The sequence below is a fragment of the Narcine bancroftii genome, chromosome 3, assembly GCF_036971445.1.
Source record: "Narcine bancroftii isolate sNarBan1 chromosome 3, sNarBan1.hap1, whole genome shotgun sequence".
Taxonomy (NCBI): domain Eukaryota; kingdom Metazoa; phylum Chordata; class Chondrichthyes; order Torpediniformes; family Narcinidae; genus Narcine; species Narcine bancroftii.
The window spans coordinates 341,779,478-341,799,355 of record NC_091471.1 but is presented as its reverse complement, the minus strand read 5'-3'; the positions used below and the strand labels follow the sequence as shown (position 1 = coordinate 341,799,355).

General features: G+C 42.8%; 2 protein-coding genes across 2 annotated transcripts in view; both read right to left on the bottom strand.

The window, feature by feature from the left end:
• Nucleotides 1-3,647, bottom strand: part of LOC138756897 (dynein beta chain, ciliary-like) — a 32,657-nt gene extending 29,010 nt beyond the window's left edge. Inside the window, 1 exon segment of the mRNA XM_069923289.1 lies at nt 3,300-3,647. Within this exon segment, the coding sequence (XP_069779390.1) occupies nt 3,300-3,647 (348 nt within the window).
• A 7,851-nt stretch (nt 3,648-11,498) lies between these two features.
• Nucleotides 11,499-19,878, bottom strand: part of elac2 (elaC ribonuclease Z 2) — a 62,142-nt gene continuing 53,762 nt past the window's right edge. The window contains exons 23-24 of the mRNA XM_069929512.1: nt 14,661-14,805; nt 11,499-13,695 (exon numbers count right to left, since the gene is read on the bottom strand). Of these exons, the coding sequence (XP_069785613.1) occupies nt 13,429-13,695; nt 14,661-14,805 (412 nt within the window). The 3' untranslated portion in view covers nt 11,499-13,428. The remainder of the gene's footprint in view (nt 13,696-14,660; nt 14,806-19,878) is intronic.

The window sequence follows — 19,878 nt, the reverse complement described above, 5'->3', positions numbered from 1 at the left end:
CTCTTTCTCCTACTGTTGAACTCTGTTGCCTCATGGCAGATGAAAGTTGAAGAATATCATGTTTATGAATGTTTTATATTTTTATTATGTGACAATAAATGGAACCTTGAACCTCATGAGGAAAGGGTGGGACTATTTATTGGAATGTCAGAGAATAGGGGGAAGGCTAGAAATAGGGTTAATGCGAGAGGACTTTTCTTCCACTGATGTTGGGTGAGACAACAGCTACAGGAAGTGGGTTTATATATTCCTCATGGACCTCTGCCCAGCACGACACCATTAAGATGGACTTCTCTTAGTGGGTATTGAGAGATGAGAATGAGCTGCCAGCAGGTGTTGGATGCTGGTTCAATTTCAAAAGTGGAGTGAAATTTGAATCGATATATAGATAGGAGGGGTATTGAAGGCTACAGTCTGGGTGCAGGTCATCCAGTCTAGGGGGAAAAACAGTTCAGTATAAATTACATCAAAGGGTCTGTTTCTATGTTGCAATGTTCTAAAAGCAAGTCACACAGCCCAAGTCTGCTCCATCATTGAATTTGGATCAGCGCTGATATCCAACTAAAAATTAAATCTACTGCAGATGCTGTAAATCTGAAATAAAATAGAAAAATGTAGGAAACATTCAACAGGTCATCTGTGGTAAGAGGAAGAGTCAACACCTTCAGGCCAGGCTCCCCTCATCAAAGTTTCCACCTTAAAACCCAGTTTCTCTTCCCACTTCATCCACTCACTTTTCAGTCCCTTGCTTCTCAACAACAGATTAACATCAGAACATAAGAAAGAGGAGCAGGAGGAAGCCATATGGCCCGTCAAGCCTGGTTGATCTGATGATAGACTCATCTCGACCCATCTGCCTTATCCCCATATTTCTTAATGTAAATATCTATCCAACCTGGTTTTAAGTATATTTACTGAGTTAGCCTCCACTGCTTCAATGGGCAACAAATTAGATAGATTCACCACCCTCTGGAAAAAGCAGTTACTCCTCATCTCCATCCTTAATCTACTACACTGAAGGCTAGTTCTAATCTCCCCTGCCAATGGAAACGACTTACCTACCTCTACCTTATCTATACCTCTCATAATTTCATACGTTTCTAGAAGATCCCCCCTCATTCTTCTATATTCCAGTGAGTACAGCCCCAGACGACTCATTCTCTCCTCATAGGCTAACACTTCATCTCTGGAATCAACCTGGTGAACCTCCTCTGGACCACCTGCAAAGCCAATACATCCTTCAAGTAAGAAGACCAAAACTACACGCAATACTCCAGATACAGCCTGTAAGGTAAAAACATCATGAGTTGGGACCGGAGAAGGAGTCACCCAGTACTAAGGAGTAACAGGATGCAGGTGTGACCTTGTACGCTCAAGATAAGTGTGGCAATAACAAGATGATGTGCAGCAGACTAACAGAGAAGGGTAGCAACAGCTTATTCATTGGACAATGTAATGGTATGATAATTTACTAAGTGCGTGTCATGAGGTATAAAAAAAACACCACTTGCTGATATCGGGTGAATGCGCCTTCTCCAACTAACACTGTTAGTTGCAAGTGTTACAATCCGGTAATAAAGAACCTTGATTTCGACTCAGTCTGGTGTCTGACTCACTCATTCTCGAACAAAGCAGACCTAACAAGCCTCACCCTGCTCCTACATTTACTCCCTTTAGCAATGAAGTGCGACATTCCATTTGCCATCTTCATAACCTGCTGCACCTCCAAACCAGCCTTTTGTGGATTCATGCACAAGCACTCCCAAGACCTTCTGTGTGGCAGCATGCTGAAATTTCTTGCCATTTCAATAATAATCTGATCTTCCATTTATTCTTCCAAAGTGGATAACCTTACATTTACCAACATTGTACTCCATCTGCCAGACCTTTGCGCAGTCGCTTAACCTATCAATATCCTTTGCACCATCTGTTTCCCCCCCTCCCCACTCAATTTTGAGTCATCAGTAAATTTACCATGTGTCCTCTAATGGATCATGAACAGTTGCGGGCCCAGCACTTACCCCTGCTTTCTATGAGTTACGCAAACCTCTATCCAAGCTAATACATCACCCCCAACTCTATGCATCTTTATAGCACGTACAAACCTTTTCTGCCTTATTGGGAAATCGATGCAATGTCCACCTGCTCCCCTCTATCTAAACGCTCACTGTATCCTCAAAGAACTCAAGCAAGTTTGTCAAACAAAACCTGTCTTTGCTGAATCCATGCTGCTTCTGCCTTGGAGATACATTTCTCTCCAGCTGCCTTGCATTAAAACTTGAGCTGGCACCAATGAAACTTTGGAGGTAAATGTACCAGTAAATTGGAAAGTACTCCAACAATTCACATTGCCACCCACCCCCCCCCACCCCCCCCCACCCCCACACACGGTTTAATTCCAATTAAACATGCAAGTTTCACGGGAGCGCAGGAAGCATGAGGAGGGGAGTTTCAAGAAAGCGTATGGGGAGATGAGTTAACGTCAAGGAACCCCAAGGAGGTGGGTTTCAAGGCAATGTGCGAAAGGGAGGGCTGAACTGAGTTTCTTCGTCACCTATGATCGGGGCCTCCAGGTCTCAAAGCCATGGGACAATCAGCACCAAGTGGCCCAGATGCCAAACCCTCGGGATTTCCCCAGAGCCTGACAGCGGATATTTCTAAACCTTGGTCAAAACCAGTGGTTCTCAACCTTTTTCTTTCCGCCCACATCCCACTTGAAGTAGTCCCTATGCCATCGGTGCTCTGTGATCAGTCAGGTGGCACTTGAGAGTGAAGGGAAGGTTGAGAATCACTGCTCTCCATATAACAGTTTACAGCACGAAAACAGGCCACATCGGCCCTTCAAGTCCGTACTGGTTCACTTGAACAACTCCACTAGCTCCTCCGCAAACTCCTGAGGAAGTAGGGGCTTTCTTCATGATACCATTGGTGTGTTGGTTCCAGGAAAGATCTTGGACCCAACTGTGACTGAAATAGGTGGCCTGAGAAAAAGGGTCACTTCCTTTGGAGTTCTGAAACCGTGCACATGACGAGTCAATGCCATGCAATTCAAACAATGGTTGTCAAAACTTTCTTTCCACCCCCATCCCCCCTGAAGCAATCCCAGACTTATCACAGAGCACCTCTGGCAAAGGGATTACTTCAAGTGGGATGGGAGTGGAGAGAGAGAGACGCCCTTCAGAATTCCTAAACTTCCCAAAGGCTCGTCTCTGCTTTAATCTGGCGTCCCCCGACTTGGAAAGACCCACAGTCCCAGTCAGAGGAGAGGAGAGGGGGGCGCGGGGGAACGGGACCCTCACCTCGTCCACCAGGGTCGAGAACTGTTCGAGGGGGCAGTGAGACAGGTCACCGAACACCAGCTGCGACTTCACGGAGTCGGCGCTGAGTTTGCCTGGGTGGCGTTTGACGAAGAAGACGGCTTTGTCCTTGCCCGGGGTCGGGAAGCCCAGGGTCGGGAGGAGCTGGCCGGCCGGGCTGAGCGACACCACCAGCGCCGAGCGCTCGCTACTCTCCAGGAACTCCTGCAGCAGAGGCCGGTGCTGCTCGCTGGCCACGCACTTGTCCCAGCGCTCGGCGGTCAGTCTCAGGGTCTTCAGCACATACTCCTGCAGGAAAGCCCAGCGCTGATCCGAGCCGCTCTCCTCCATGCCTTTCTGCCCCGTCTCTCTCGCCAGCACTCTCCCCGTCCAAGAGCCGGTGCGCCCCGCCCCTTAGCAACCAGCTTGTTTGCGGCTTGTGTTCAACACGTGGAGCTTCAGCGCAGCGAGTGTCCGCCCATTGCAGCCAACATCAAAGCAGCCCTGACCCACCCACCGACTGTCCCAACAACCGCTGCAAACTGCACCCCCAATCCAAAAACTCCCACTGTCCCAACAACCGCTGCAAACTGCACCCCCAATCCAAAAACTCCCACTGTCCCAACAACCGCTGCAAACTGCACCCCATCCAAAAACTCCCACTGTTCTAAAAACCGCTGCAAACTAAACCCCCAATCCAAAAACTCCCACTGTTCTAAAAACCGCTGCAAACTAAACCCCCAATCCAAGAACTCCCACTGTCCCAAAAACCGCTGCAAACTGCACCCCCAATCCAAAAACTCCCACTGTTCCAATAACCGCTGCAAACTACACCCCCAATCCAAAAACTCCCACTGTTCCAAAAACCGCTGCAAACTAAACCCCCAATCCAAAAACCGCTGCAAACTGCACCCCCATCCAAAAACTCCCACTGTTCCAGAAACTGCTGCAAACTTAACCCCCAATCCAAAAACCGCTGCAAACTACACCCCCAATCCAAAAACTCCCACTGTTCCAACAACCGCTGCAAACTACACCCCCAATCCAAAAACTCCCACTGTTCCAGAAACCGCTGCAAATTAAACCCCCAATCCAAAAACTCCCACTGTTCCAGAAACCGCTGCAAACTTCAACCCCGATCCAAAAACTCCCACTCTTCCAGAAACCGCTGCAAACTGCACCCCCAATCCAAAAACTCCCACTGTTCCAAAAACCGCTGCAAACTTCACCCCCATCCAAAAACTCCCACTGTTCCAAAAACCGCTGCAAACTAAACCCCCAATCCAAAAACCGCTGCAAACTGCACCCCCAATCCAAAAACTCCCACTGTTCCAGAAACTGCTGCAAACTAAACCCCCAATCCAAAAACCGCTGCAAACTACACCCCAATACAAAAACTCCCACTGTCCCAAAAACCGCTGCAAACTACACCCCCAATCCAAAAACTCCCACTCTTCCAACAACCGCTGCAAACTACACCCCCAATCCAAAAACTCCCACTGTTCCAGAAACCGCTGCAAATTAAACCCCCAATCCAAAAACTCCCACTGTTCCAGAAACCGCTGCAAACTTCAACCCCGATCCAAAAACTCCCACTGTTCCAAAAACCGCTGCAAACTTCACCCCCATCCAAAAACTCCCACTGTTCCAAAAACCGCTGCAAACTTCACCCCCATCCAAAAACTCCCACTGTTCCAAAAACCGCTGCAAACTAAACCCCCAATCCAAAAACCGCTGCAAACTGCACCCCCAATCCAAAAACTCCCACTGTTCCAGAAACTGCTGCAAACTAAACCCCCAATCCAAAAACCGCTGCAAACTACACCCCAATACAAAAACTCCCACTGTCCCAAAAACCGCTGCAAACTACACCCCCAATCCAAAAACTCCCACTGTTCCAACAACCGCTGCAAACTACACCCCCAATCCAAAAACTCCCACTGTTCCAGAAACCGCTGCAAATTAAACCCCCAATCCAAAAACTCCCACTGTTCCAGAAACCGCTGCAAACTTCACCCCCATCCAAAAACTCCCACTGTTCCAAAAACCGCTGCAAACTAAACCCCAATCCAAAAACCCCTGCAATCTACACCCCCATCCAAAAACTCCCACTGTCCCAACAACCACTGCAAACTGCACCCAATCCAAAAACTCCCACTGTCCCAACAACCGCTGCAAACTGCACCCCCAATCCAAAAAATCCCACTGTCCCAAAAACCGCTGCAAACTACACCCCCAATCCAAAAACTCCCACTGTCCCAACAACCGCTGCAAACTACACCCCCAATCCAATAACTCCCACTGTCCCAACAACCGCTGCAAACTAAACCCCCAATCCAAAAACCGCTGCAAACTTCACCCCCATTCAAAAACTCCCACTGTTCCAAAAACCGCTGCAAACTACACCCCCAATCCAAAAGGTCCCACTGTCCCAACAACTGCTGCAAACTGCACCCCAAATCCAAAAACTCCCACTATTCCAAAAACTGCGGCAAACTACACCCCCAATCCAAAAACTCCCACTGTCCCAACAACCGCTGCAAACTGCACCCCAATCCAAAAACTCCCTCTGTCCCAACAAGATCCCCAATCCAAACACTCCCTCTGTCCCAACTGCTGCAAACTTTATCCCCCTTCTCCAAGCCACCCACCCCCATCAGAAATATCCCACTATCCCAACAACTGGAGCAAACTACACCCATCCCCACTGATGATGATCTGCAACCACCCCCACCTCAATCCCAGACATTCTTTCCTCCACACAAACCCAAAAAATTGCAGCAAACTTCAACCCCCAGGTAACTCCCTTGAACCACCCCTGTCCTCTCCTCTCCTTTCAACACTAAAATACAACCAGGACTTCCTCTGCCAAGCAATCTCCCACACCACACCCCAACAATTTCCCTAAAACTGAAGCTAAGTCAAGTTGCCCACTCACTTACCCCCTGCATTAGGGCCAGTTCTCCACCCAACCTCACCTTCTCCCAAGGAACCTTAGCTCATCCCTCCTCATCCTCAACATTAACAGTTGACGTCCTTCTACCCTGCACCCCCCTCCCACAAACCAAGCCACTGGGGCCAGTTTACTCCACTTTACTTTATCCAAAGGAACCTTAGCTAATCCTTCCTCATCCCCATCAATAACATTCAACAGCTTCATCTCCACCCCCCCTCCCCCAACCACCAGTGGGTCAGTTAACTACCAACAGAAAACTTGTACAAGCCAAGCAACTATGATGAACTCCCTCCCCTCCACCAGCGAGGGCCCATAATTTGCTTCCATTCACATTGCTCAGTTGTTGATCTTTCCTACCCTTATCTCATCCATTTCCCTCTTTGACTCATTTTTTCCATGGCCGCTCCCAGAGCAATTCCATTCCCCCTTCATACTTCCATCTTCCCCTCCACTTGCCCCTGCTTCATTGCCTTTCTCTGACCTTCAATTCATCTCAGTATATTTCTAATAAAAAATAGGAAGTGTTACTGTGAGAAAAATGCAGGAGCAATATTAAACATAGTTTTAAAAGTCACTGATCTTAGGGCTTAAGAATGCCGACAGAACTTACTGCACAAGTTTTGTTCCACATTCAACCCTCTCATCACTCCTTTTTAAAAAGAAAATCAGGGTTTTTCGTAAGAGGCAAGATTGAGATCACAGTGGCTTCGACCACTCTCTAGAGATTATGCCGACATGTGCCCACCATCTTCAATGTCATCTTCCTGACAATTTAAATCAGGCTACCTTGCAGCCTTCTCTTTCATAAACAATTTCAGTTCAAAATATAATGTTACAAGCTGAATAAAAGGGACCAAAAAAAAAACCATGATATACAGCACTCAGGAACTCAGGTACAGACCTTCCCTATTCCTCAAGTAAACCAATCAACAAAGCCAATGTGATGGGCCCAGAGGACCCTAAAACCCAGCAGCAATAAAAATTCAACAAGACAAATAGTTCGTTAAACAAGTTATTTTAATTTTATTTAAACATAAGAATAGGATCAAACTTTAACATTACTATTAACTTGACCTAATTTAACCCCCTTCTAAGTGCACATGTATGTAATGGGTATACAAGTTCTAAAAAAAAGTTACTTGATTGACAGTCCAATCTCACTTCTGCTATCTCACCGATATTAGGCAATTCTTATACTGTGCACAGAATTTAACAATTGTGAATTTCACCAGGCTTTGGTCCTTAAAGATAAATGGTTACCACTCAGTAAGATTCTTGTCGGTTTTTAGAGAGTCTCGTCGCTCATTGGACACCCACAACTGATTCCTTCTAATCAGCCACTTCAGTATCTTGCAGAGAAACTTGCCCTGTCATGTTTTTCCAGGTGATAACCTCTTTCTTTCAGGTCACCACAGAGTTCCTTTTCTGTTTCCCTAATTTCAATTGAAAGATTATATAGCCAGCCATCTCCTCTTGCATGGACCACAAAGGCTTTGACCAGGCTGAACTAAGAACTCACAAACCATCTTCCAAATGGGGTTTTTCCACAAGCTTGCCAGCTTGTCCTGTTCCAGTCCCAGCTGTTGCTGCTGAACTGTAGAACTGAATCCTCTCTCTCTCTCACACAGAGAAAACCACATGACCCTCTTAGAGCAGCAAACTGCATTCAGAATGCGGCAGCGGACACAATCTTCTGAATTCGTTCGTCTGTTGCTTTCCAAAACAATAATCCATTACTCCACAGCATGTCCAATTAACACCTACTTGTGAAATCCCTATAGGTATTCTTCACAGTTTTTCCAAAGTCACTCGGAGCCTGGACTGTCTGGCTTAAGCAGAGCTCTGACATTTTAAATGAGATGTTTTGAAGTGTTTGTATGTGACCTACACTAAAAAACCTGCCACAATGTATCTCCTTTAAAACATATCTATATATATATAATCTGTCACACCATCAACTACTTTCTTCCCAAATCTCAAATTTCCCCCATTCACTCACCTTAAATCCCTCTGTGATAGCAAGTTCTGCATTCCATCTCTCATGATCAGGATCTACTGCTTAGATGCGCTGTTGGCTTTGTTCATAGTTCACAAGTTTGGGATTTCTCCCAACAGAAAACAATTTGACTTACAATTACAGTCGTATCTTGACAATGTCCATCAGGCCAGCCTTTTTTTAAAAATTAACTTCAGGGTTTTGAATTGTTCAGATTTTGCTAATCAGTATACTGTCAGTTCTATGAAATTTATCTGAGAAATAGAAGATAACCAAACTCCCATCTGCAATTAACATTACTTCTGTGCTTTTTCAATTTTATTCCTCTACAAATAAAGCCCGCAGTTTATTTGCTTTGTTATGACTTAATTCATCTGTGTGCTATTCTTAATGAGTTGCGTATCGGTGTATCACACCTCCACCACATTTAGATTTTATTCTTGGGTTGTGTCTCTCTTAGTTATCTTACATAAGCAACCACCTTCAAGAAGCAATGGAAGTGTTATTGTCAAGTTAGATACTGCACCCAGAAATATGAATGTTTCATTCGTAAAATCTGTTATAATTTGCAACAAATCCCCTTATGCATTGATATTTTCATTATTATTACAATATTGAGAAGGGGGAAAGAGTGGAGCTTGGATTTAGTACAGGTAGTTTCAAGGAACCGTCAACCTTCATTACGATTACACTAAAACATTAAAAAAAGCATTAAAAAAATGATTAAAAATGCATTTTTGTGGTGCTAGATAGACCCTGTCCCATTCTGGCTGGAAAGATGATGAAAGTTGCTTCAGCCAAAGGTAGGAATCCTTGGATGGCATTGCACAAAAGGGTTGTGGAGCTTAGTCACATGCTGCATTCAAATAGATCAGGAAGCATGTAGATTTTAAGGGAACTAATAGACGAGGCCCAATGAAAGGAAGTTACGTAAAAATGTCTAAATTAAATTAAAAACATCTCTGATATTTTGCATTATTAAGCAGGCATGAAGCACAGTTTCTTAGGTTCACAAATTCAAACCCCTCTTTAATGTTGAGTAGAATTTTATTTAATTGCTATTCAATTTTAAAATAATGTCTGACATTTATGAACGAACTCAAATATGGTAGATAATTTTACAGATATAATTTGTGCAATATTAAAACTACCTAATTGGACATATTTTCTGAATCAGAAATTAATTGTCATCTTTGAAATACATCTTGACCTTATTGAAGAAAGGAGCCATTGTGTCAAAGCAGAACAAGACAGGATTGCCTCTTGCAGTTTCAGAGGTTTTAGTAACACCTGAGTTATGAAATAAAATTACATGCACATTTCATACACGGCCCTCTGGCATTATTGTAAACAGAATTTTAAAAAAGTAATGAAACAATTAATTGTTTTAAAAAACACACTTAATGTTACCAAGTACTCACCATTTTTTCATCTCAATGGCAGAAAGGATAAATAGCGTACAGCGTTAAGAGTTCCAACTGTGATTGATTTAATTAAAGCAGAATTATTGCTCATTATTTTTTTTCAGCAAAGGTTGAGCAGAATAATTCAGAGCGTGTGGGATGTTTTGCTGTTCAATACAATCAATATCATCCAATTTCAATAATGTTTACTTATTTTTCACCCATTTCTTCTGGAAAAGAATTCCACAAGTTCGTCATTCTCTGGGGGGAAAAAAAAGTTTATCTTCATCAGTCTTAAATGGCTTATCCTTAGACCATAACCCATAGTCTCAGGGTCCCAAGACATTAGGAGCATCCTTCTTCCATCCGACCAGTCATCCTGTTAGAATTCTAGTTAATAAAAGATAGCCTTTCAATCTTATAACCTCGATAAATACAAGCCTATTTGTCTCAATAGCTCTTCATGAATCAGTCGCGTCATCCCAGGAATTAATCTGGTAATAAATGACCAGGGATGTGTTGAACAAGCAACAGAGAAGTGTGATTAACCATCAGGGTCCAGCCCTTGAACTGCCTTGTTAGGTTTTTTTGCGTGACCCAAATACATTTGCATCAGCATCTCAAGAGAAAAAAACTTTAGCTTTGAACTGGTTGATAGCCAGACGAGCAGTTTCAATGAAATGGAAACTCTCACTGACTCACGCACAATGGTTACATGACGTAATGTCGTATCTCAGCTTAGAGAAAATCAGGCATAATATTGAACATAAAAAGTTACAGTTTAAATTGGGGCCCATTTACAGAATACTATCAGAATTGGCAGTTTTAAATTAGTGCTCATCCGTCCGTCTTCTGGAGGTTGCGACTTGACCCATCTTTGTATTTCTCTTGTTACCTTGATTAGAGGGAGGAGTTAGATTAGTATTCGTTTTAGGGGTTTTTTTTCTTTTAGTTAAGTGGATTTATGGGATTTATCCTGGACAATATATTTTAAAAAAAAAGATTTTATTATGGTGTAATAAGATTTGTTATAATAGTATTTAACTGATATATATACAATCATTTCAATAAGGGATGGATTTTAAAATTTGACATTGTGCATTTAATTTTGTTAAGTATACATTATAATTTTGACTTGCTTTATTAATATCTTGTACATGGATTGCTATGTTAAACAATAAAAAAATTTAAAAATAAAAGAAGAAGGAAGCATAAATTAGATATAGGAAGCAGGAAACAGGAAGGGCTCATGAGAAGTATATGGTAGACAGGAAGGCACTTCAGAAAGAACACAAGAGCTTGTAGAGGGCATGAGAAGGCCTTGGCATATGGGATTAAAAAGAACCCCTAGGCATTCTATGCGTATGTGAAGAACAGAAAGATGAGGAGAATGAAGGTGGGGCCGATAAAAGATAAAGGAGGGAGAGGATTGGGGAGGTCCTAAATGAGAGGTTCTCAACCATTTACTTTCCACTCAGATCCACAAACGAGCCTGCAGCTGACGTGGACATTTACCCCCCTCCATAAATCTTCGTTCGCGAAGCCAAGCCAAAGAAGAGATCAATGCATCCCTCAAGGTCACCATGCAGGTTGAAAGGATAGTTGAGAAGGCTGATAGCTGATGGGATTTTGGCCTTCAGTAATAGGGAGATTGAGTTTGCTGTTCAATCCATGCACATAAAACAGATCCTGTTTTAATTTCAGATCTAATTTTTTTTTATTAAATCTTGGCGTCATTGCTGCAACTTGCTTCATGGGAGCAACTTCGTTCATTAGTTTTACTTCATTTTGGAAAGTAAATCTACCAAAGTCACAGATGAGATCTGCACAACAAAGGAAAACAAGAGTTCAGAGAGTAAACAAAAGTTTACTTTTACATTTTTAATTCAATTAATACAGATATTCACTGAAATTTGGATCAGAATCCATTCCTTTAACCTACAGAATTTCAACAGGTTTAATGAAGGAGTTTAACCACTGTTGGGAATGGCATGACAATTTTAATCGTCCAGCCAGTTTTATTGCATTCCCAGCTATTGTTTGTGCCTATGTGAAGACATCCAGAAACAGTACTTTTTGAACCCAACCTGCTGAACCTTGTAAATTCAACAAAAATCCAGACCTCTTGACTGCCAACTTACAATAAAAAAAACCTTCCCTACAGATCCTAACTAGGGCTTTAATTTCCATTATTAGTATTTATACTTTTGGCTATTTTAAAAGAAATTCAGACATACAGCACAGCATCAGGCCATTTAGCCCCACAGTTCTGTGCCACCTAATTTATACCCAATTAACCTACACCCCCAGTAAGTCTCGAACAGTGGGAGGACACCAGAGCCCCCCCGGGGGAAAACCCATGCAGACACGGGGAGAACGTACCAACTCCTTACAGACAGCGCAGGATTTGAAACCCCGTCCCGATCTCTGGCACTGTAAAGGCACTGCGCTCACCGCTACGCCAACCGTGCTGACCCTTCATACGATGTAATATCAATAAAACAAAAAGGTTTTTACTTCAGTTCCCTCACTCTCCAGATCCTCATTGCATTTCACGCCGAGTTCTATTAAAGGTACCCAATTTATTGCTATTCATTTCCTCTCTCTCCCCCTCTGCAACTTTCCCATGGCAAAGTTTATACCTTAATTTTAATCTTTTCTTCCTGCACTCACACAAAAACTTGGGTTATTTCAATCCCACAATGCAATTACCTGTTTCACACTTGTCACTTGTCTGATTGCAACGCCGGCATCTGCAGACACCAGGGATTGCACTAGGGGTTGAGGCACATCACATCAATATCATTTGCATTAAATCTCTATAGCTGCCCATCACAAGGGTGAAACAGTGCCCTGTGAGAACTGATTATATCCAAAGGCAAGTCAAATTAAAATGTCTCTTCAGCACTAAAAATTAATCACAGAATTCCATTCCTTTCACATTCCCACAAGAAACTTTCACTAACATAAACATTAAACACAGAATTAAAATCTCCCAGGTTTATTATTTTAAAGATTCAATTCTAAATTCAGATAAGTATTCAGTACAATCATTAAACGCGGAAAGGGCCAGTCACCTGCATCATGTTCAGACAATGAAGAATATTGACTGATCTGTTGGTTAAAAGCAGGGAAGTTGCTGCAGTTGAGTTTTGTCTTCATTGATTTGTCACTCTATCTCCCACCAAGCCATGGGAGCTCCTATTCTTAACTGGAATCATTAAACACGTCAAGTAATTTGGTAAGGTGGCAAACTAATTTGTTGCTATGCAACATCCAATAGGTTGGAATGGCAAGGGCAGAGTTGTGGGGCTGAATTAAATTGAAGGATAGAGATAGTGGATAACCTTTTTCATGAGGTAAAACCTTGAATAAGAAGCAGACTTCAGAATATGACCCAATACATGATTTATGTCGTAATATTTGCCCTTTACACTGAGAGCAACCAAAAAATGGATCTGTTACCTGTCTTTATTTGTAGTTAGCACAAGTGCCACTCTCCAAAAAGGAAGAGGAGAGGTAAGGGTATCATCCTTTGAACAAGTGGCATTGTTCTGCATCGGTGAAATTCTGGGTCAAGTTTAAAAAATAAATATATTTCCATTCAATCCAAATCACACATTGTGAGTTAATCGGCGAAATCTCTGTACAACAGTATCATCTATACAGCAAAACAAAACCAGTTCAATATTTTCTCAAATGCAGCTTCCCAACATATTATCATTCCAAGATAATAAAGCAGGACTTTCACATAATGATTTCACTACCAGCAGGATTTCAAGTCATTTTTATTCTTTTGTTGTCCACATCTCGATCAGACCCTTTCAGCTCCCGTTTCATTTTGTCAGTGGTCTCATTGACCCTTGGAGCTGATGGCAGTCTTTGGGCATCAGGTCCATTTGTACTCAAAGAGCCCTGGCCTTCCTTCAAATGCCGAAGCTCCCGTTTCTCACGCCGTTCCTCCATCTCTTCAATGTCGTCCGCAAAAAGGGTTTTCAGGGATGGAATGAGTTTAGGCACCACCTGAAAATCACTGAATCGAATCTGTGTGGAAATATTTTATTTCAGTTACAGTGAGCATTGAAGTCTCATTATTAAAAATGGGAGATATCAGCATTTGGAACAGTCTTATGATGGTCAACTATTCTTACAAGTGGTGACTGCCAATTCTGTTCGGTTGTTTGGTTCACCTGAAGACCAAATGACTAAGATAACACAATGGCAAAATAATTTTACAGCGACAATTCACAGCTAACATTTAGGGTTTTTGGACTGCAGGCATGTAATGGCACAATCAATGAAATTTGCCATTACACAGGCAGTCTAAAAAGTGCAGGAATTTTTAGTCAATCCCTGCACGTGACTTATCCCGCAGGACCCGTACCACTTTACAGTCTAAATCGCACCACAAAACTCACTTCATAAATTCAACATCCAGCTGATGGCTAAGGCCTTACTGCTCCACGTAAAAGCACCGGGACTAACACGCCCAGGAACTTAAGGGGTGCAGTGCAAATGACCACAAGGTAAATAATTATGTCACTTTATGCTAAATTTTTCAGTTTTTTTTCAAACATTGCTGTCTAAAAAACACTAGTGACATCCAAATTTCTACATTACCTCTTCTTGGTCCAACCGTCAATATGAATGAACTCGAGTACAAAGCCATCAGTGATTTCTGTTACCACAGATATCACATCTGCTGCATCAGTTACAAAACAATCCATGAAACACAAATTAAAACGCAATGCTGCAGCAATCAGTAGCTCCAGATAGCAACATCACGAATCCCACCAACTAGGATGGTGTGAATATAAGGTTAATTGAGGAAACTTCCCTCCTCAACAAATCTGGTCGCTGTGGAGGAGCCGGAAGTGGCTGGCAACTGAGTGGATGCAAGCTTGAGAACATCCAGTCTTCATCTTCACATGGCTTGCATGGCAAGGCATTTTACCTTAAGCATTAGTGAGGTGATTTCATCTCAAACATTCTTTCAAAACATTACATACCCTCATATGGTCGAAAGCTATTCCCACTTTTTCATTGAAGTCAGTACTGAACAAGGGGATCTTGGCATATCTCTGGCTGAAATGATTTAACATTATAAATTCTGCATTCATCTTCATTCCCACATCAATGGCTTGAGAAGTTGTGCTGTTACCAAGAGATAAACAGAATGGCTTAAAATTAGCTTCAAAAAGGAATCTGTAAGGAATGGCACAAAAATACTGCCAATGCAACACAAGAGGTTTCCAAGTCAGAGGTGCCAGATTCTCAGTGAATCTGAAGAAAATTCCTGCCACACAAATTCTCAATATTCTGGAGTAGTGAAAGTGGTGGTGGGTGGGGAGGGATTCCCAAGCAGGGTTTAACCACTCAAATTAAATCAGACAATGGTGGGTAGGCTCAGTTTATCAGGTTGACATTTCATGTGCAAGGTTGACATTCATCACACCCGTTCAACAAAGGATCTCTCTCTCTCTCTCTCTCTCTCTCTCTCTCTCTCTCTCTCTCTCTCTCTCTCTCTCTCTCTCTCTCTCTCTCTCTGCTTCGATGTCAACTGACCCAGTTACATCCTGCAGTGCATTTCAAACATAGGAACATAGGAAGTAGGAACAGGAGTAGGCCAAAAATGGCCCATCGAGCCTGCTCCGCCATTCAATACGATCATGGCTGATCTAATTTATGACCTAACTCCACCTACCTGCCTTCTCCCCATATCCCCCAATTCCTCTATCAAGTAAATATTTTAAATATGTTTAATGAGGCAGCCTCAACCACTTCCCTGGTTAGTGAATTCCAAACATTCACTACTCTCTAGGAAAAACTATTTATCCTCATCTCTGTCCTAAATCTACTCCCCCGAATCTTGAGACTGTGTCCTCTCGTTTTAGTTTCCCCGGCCAGCTCAAAAAACCTTCCAACATCTATCCTATCCATACCCTTCATAATCCTATATGTTTCTATAAGATCTCCTCTCATTCTTCTGAACTCGAGCAAATACAATCCTTGCAAAAAAATCAACTTGATTGAAAGCATCATTTCTCAGGTCACTACGAACTGATTTTTATTTTTATCAAAAATAGACTTTATTCACAATAAACTATTACAAATGTAAAACCGTTCAAAGTCTCTTCCAACCCTAAGTTTTGTATCCATACATTTCGTATCCATCCCTTCCCATCACTGCTGTGTATTGTTACATTCATTTCTATTTCCACCATTGTCGCTGCTCTCCGCTGTTGTTTGAGGAGCTTCCCTGTGGTCTCAGCCCCTCAATGCCCATTAATGGAATAACTCTAGACTGCGGACTTTCCCCACAGGGCCCTCGCATTGGATGAAACAACCCTCAGTGTGTCCCTCAGCACGTACTCCTGCAGCCTGGAATGCGCCAGTCAGCAGCATTCCCGGACCTGCACATACACGTGCCGAGAAACCAACAGATTTTGGGCGGACTAAAGTGAGACTTTAACTGAGTTGATGGGTCTTCCAACAGTTCCCCAAGAAAAGCCCGTTGATCAGAGTGCCCTCTGCTTCGCTGCTGCTGCTGGGTATGAACCATGACAAGGAGGCTTGCATGCTTTTCCACATCCTCTTGGTGAATCTGCATTCTGCAAAGAGGTGGGCAACCATCTCCTCTCCATTGCAGTCATCTCCTGGTGCTAATGAACAGGGGAATTAAAACTGAGTTGCTAATCAACAGGGGAGTTAAAACCTTGAGTTGCCTGACCCTCTAGTGAAGGCTAGCTCCATTTTGATGCCAGCACCTTTCATAAAAAGGGAAAACTATTTGCATAAATATTACATTATGTGACAAGCTGCATACTCCCAGCAATCTTGTGCAAGGCAGTGTCCATATGCATGAAAGACAAAGATAATGCTTTGTGCACACAAGACAACCATTAGCTCCAGCAGATGGATTAAGCAAAATTCAACCACTGGGTGCACAGAAACATGATAGAATTTCAACAATTAACTCTCAACAGCTGCTTCAAAATTTCATGATTTTGTTTTTTTCTTAAAATGTCCCCAGTGCTATTTGGCTGCACTGGAAGTGACTGGAAGTACTCTCTGCAATACTCTAGCGATGGGATAGACTGATGACCCAATTTGTGAGACCTTTGGGACAAATGCAGATTCCCATGGGAGTGACCCACAATATTCCCTTCAGTGCATCAACTCATTTTTAATGAAGATAACTGGCTTCAAAGTTCTACAGTGGAACTCTTCTCCTCAAACAGCAAGGCACATACTTTGTCTATGCTGGCCTTTAAAAGATCCAGTCGAGTCAGGGTGAAATCAAGATCCATTACTGAAATTTCCTGTTTTAGAATCACAGTATCGTACACTCCAGAAACATAGAACTCTACAGCACAGCATAGGCCCTTAATGTTGTTCCAATCTATATATGCATACAAAAAAAGACCCTTCCTACCTCGTAATCCTCTATTTTTCTTTCATCCATTTGCCTAAGAGTTTCTTAAATGCCCCTAATGTTTCAACCTCCACCATCACCCCTGGCAAGGCATTCCAGGCACCCATAGCTCTCTGTGTAAGAAACTTAGCCCTGATGTCTCCCCTAAACTTCCCACCCTTCACTTTATACAGATGTTCTCTGGTATTTGATACTCCTGCCCTCTGAAAAAGGCCCTTATTGTCTACCTATCCATGCCTCTCAGAAACGCGGACCTCTATTAAGTGACCTCTCTTTGCTTCAAAGAAAAAGTATTAGCTCTGCTAACCTTGTCTCATAAGAGTTATTCTCTCATCCAGGCAACATCCTGATAAATCACCTTTGCAGCCTCTCCTTTGCACCTTTCTTGAGGTGACCAGAACTGAATACTCCAAGTGCGGTCTCACCAGACATGTTGAGTTGCAATAGGACCTCTTGAATTCAATCCCCTGACTAATGAAGCCCAGTTTCCCAAAGGCCTTCTTAACTATCCTATCAACCTGCACAGCAACCTTGAGGGATGTAGGGATTTGGACCCCAAGGTCATTCTGTTCTTCCACACTGTTAAGTATTTGACCATTAACCAGGCTTGACCAACAGACTCTTTCACCCTACCTCATCCAAGCCAACAGTGATGACAATTTACAATAATGCCATTTGCCTGCCTCAGCCCTATAACGGTACCTGTCCAAATGTAGCAGTAATGGTACCTGTCGGTACCCTATAACGGTACCTAACCAAATGTAGCAGTAATGGTACCTGTCGGTACCCTATAACTATACCTGTCCAAATGTAGCAGTAATGGTACCTGTCGGTACCCTAAACGGTACCTGTCAGTACCCTATAATGGTACCTGTCCAAATGTAGCAGTAATGGTACCTGTCGGTACCCTATAACGGTACCTGTCCAAATGTAGCAGTAATGGTACCTGTCAGTACCCTATAACTGTACCTGTCCAAATGTAGCAGTAATGGTACCTGTCGGTACCCTATAACGGTACCTGTCCAAATGTAGCAGTAATGGTACCTGTCGGTACCCTATAACTATACCTGTCCAAATGTAGCAGTAATGGTACCTGTCGGTACCCTATAACGGTACCTGTCCAAATGTAGCAGTAATGGTACCTGTCGGTACCCTATAACGGTACCTGTCCAAATGTAGCAGTAATGGTACCTGTTGGTACCCTATAACGGTACCTGTCCAAATGTAGCAGTAATGGTACCTGTCGGTACCCTATAACGGTACCTGTTCAAATGTAGCAGTAATGGTACCTGTCCAAATGTAGCAGTAATGGTACCTGTCGGTACCCTATAATGGTACCTGTTCAAATGTAGCAATAATGCCATTTGCCTGCCTCAGCCCTATAACGGTACCTGTCCAAATGTAGCAGTAATGGTACCTGTCGGTACCCTATAACGGTACCTGTCCAAATGTAGCAGTAATGGTACCTGTCGGTACCCTATAACGGTACCTGTTCAAATGTAGCAATAATGCCATTTGCCTGCCTCAGCCCTATATCGGTACCTGTCCAAATGTAGCAGTAATGGTACCTGTCGGTACCCTATAACGGTACCTGTCCAAATGTAGCAGTAATGGTACCTGTCGGTACCCTATAACGGTACCTGTTCAAGTATAGCAATAATGCCATTTGCCTGCCTCAGCCCTACAACGGTACCTGTTCAAATATCTTTAATTGTTGTACATGAATTTGCCTCCATCACCTCTGGCAGTATGTTCCAGTTAATCACCAATATCTGTGTGTAAAAATTAGCCCTCTGCCCCTTCCTTAAACACACCCTCCAATTCCAGATTTCCCTGCTCTGGGGAAATGATTTTGATGATCTATAGCCTTCAATTTTAGAATTTTCTATGCAGTCTCCCATCAACCTCGTGTTCCAGAGAGATTAAACCAAAAATTATCCAATCTTGACTACAGCCCTCCATTCCAAGATTACATCCTGCTGAATCTCCTCTGAACTCTATTCATAACCACATCCTTCCTACTGTGTGGCAACTAGAACAGCACACAGTTCTCCAAATGCATTATTTTGTAATATTGGAGCATGAAATCCCAGCTCTTGTACCCAATGCATCCGCCTGCAAAAGCTCAGTTATGGTTTTTTGTAATCTGGACAAAGCTCTGATGTATCAAGAACTATTTTACCCAGGTTATATTTTTGTTTCATAGAGGGTGGTCAATCATCCCATCTGGTCTGTGCCAGACTGAGAACATTTTCATAAACCCTATTCCTCTTTTCTCCCACGTACCCTGCAACTCATTGCTCATGCCAAGTTACACTGAAGAAATTGACAACAGCCAATTAATTTTCCTTTCCTATATGCTTACCGTCTCCATGAAAGGGAGATCAAGACATCTTATTCATGCAAGACCTTGCTTCCTTAAAACAAACTACACAAGGGAGAGCATGACATCTATTTTTGAGATGGAAAATATAAATCAACACAAAAATATCAGAGAACTTGGATCAGGCACCAATTATGGAGAAGCAGACGATTCATGTTTTGAGGTTGATGATCTTTTGCTAATTGTTTCTCCAGCAGATATTGTTTGGCCTGCTGAGTACTACCAACATTCTTGGACTTCCTGCATCTTCAACACCTTGCTTCATTAATTAGTAATACAATAAAATCCCCATTATTAGAAATTCAAGCAACCAGCAACAAAAATCATGGTAAATAGGTAAAAAATACCAAAGTTTAAAATTGGCGCCCCCACCCCCAGCGGTTAGTTCGCCAATCAAGCAACACCCGAT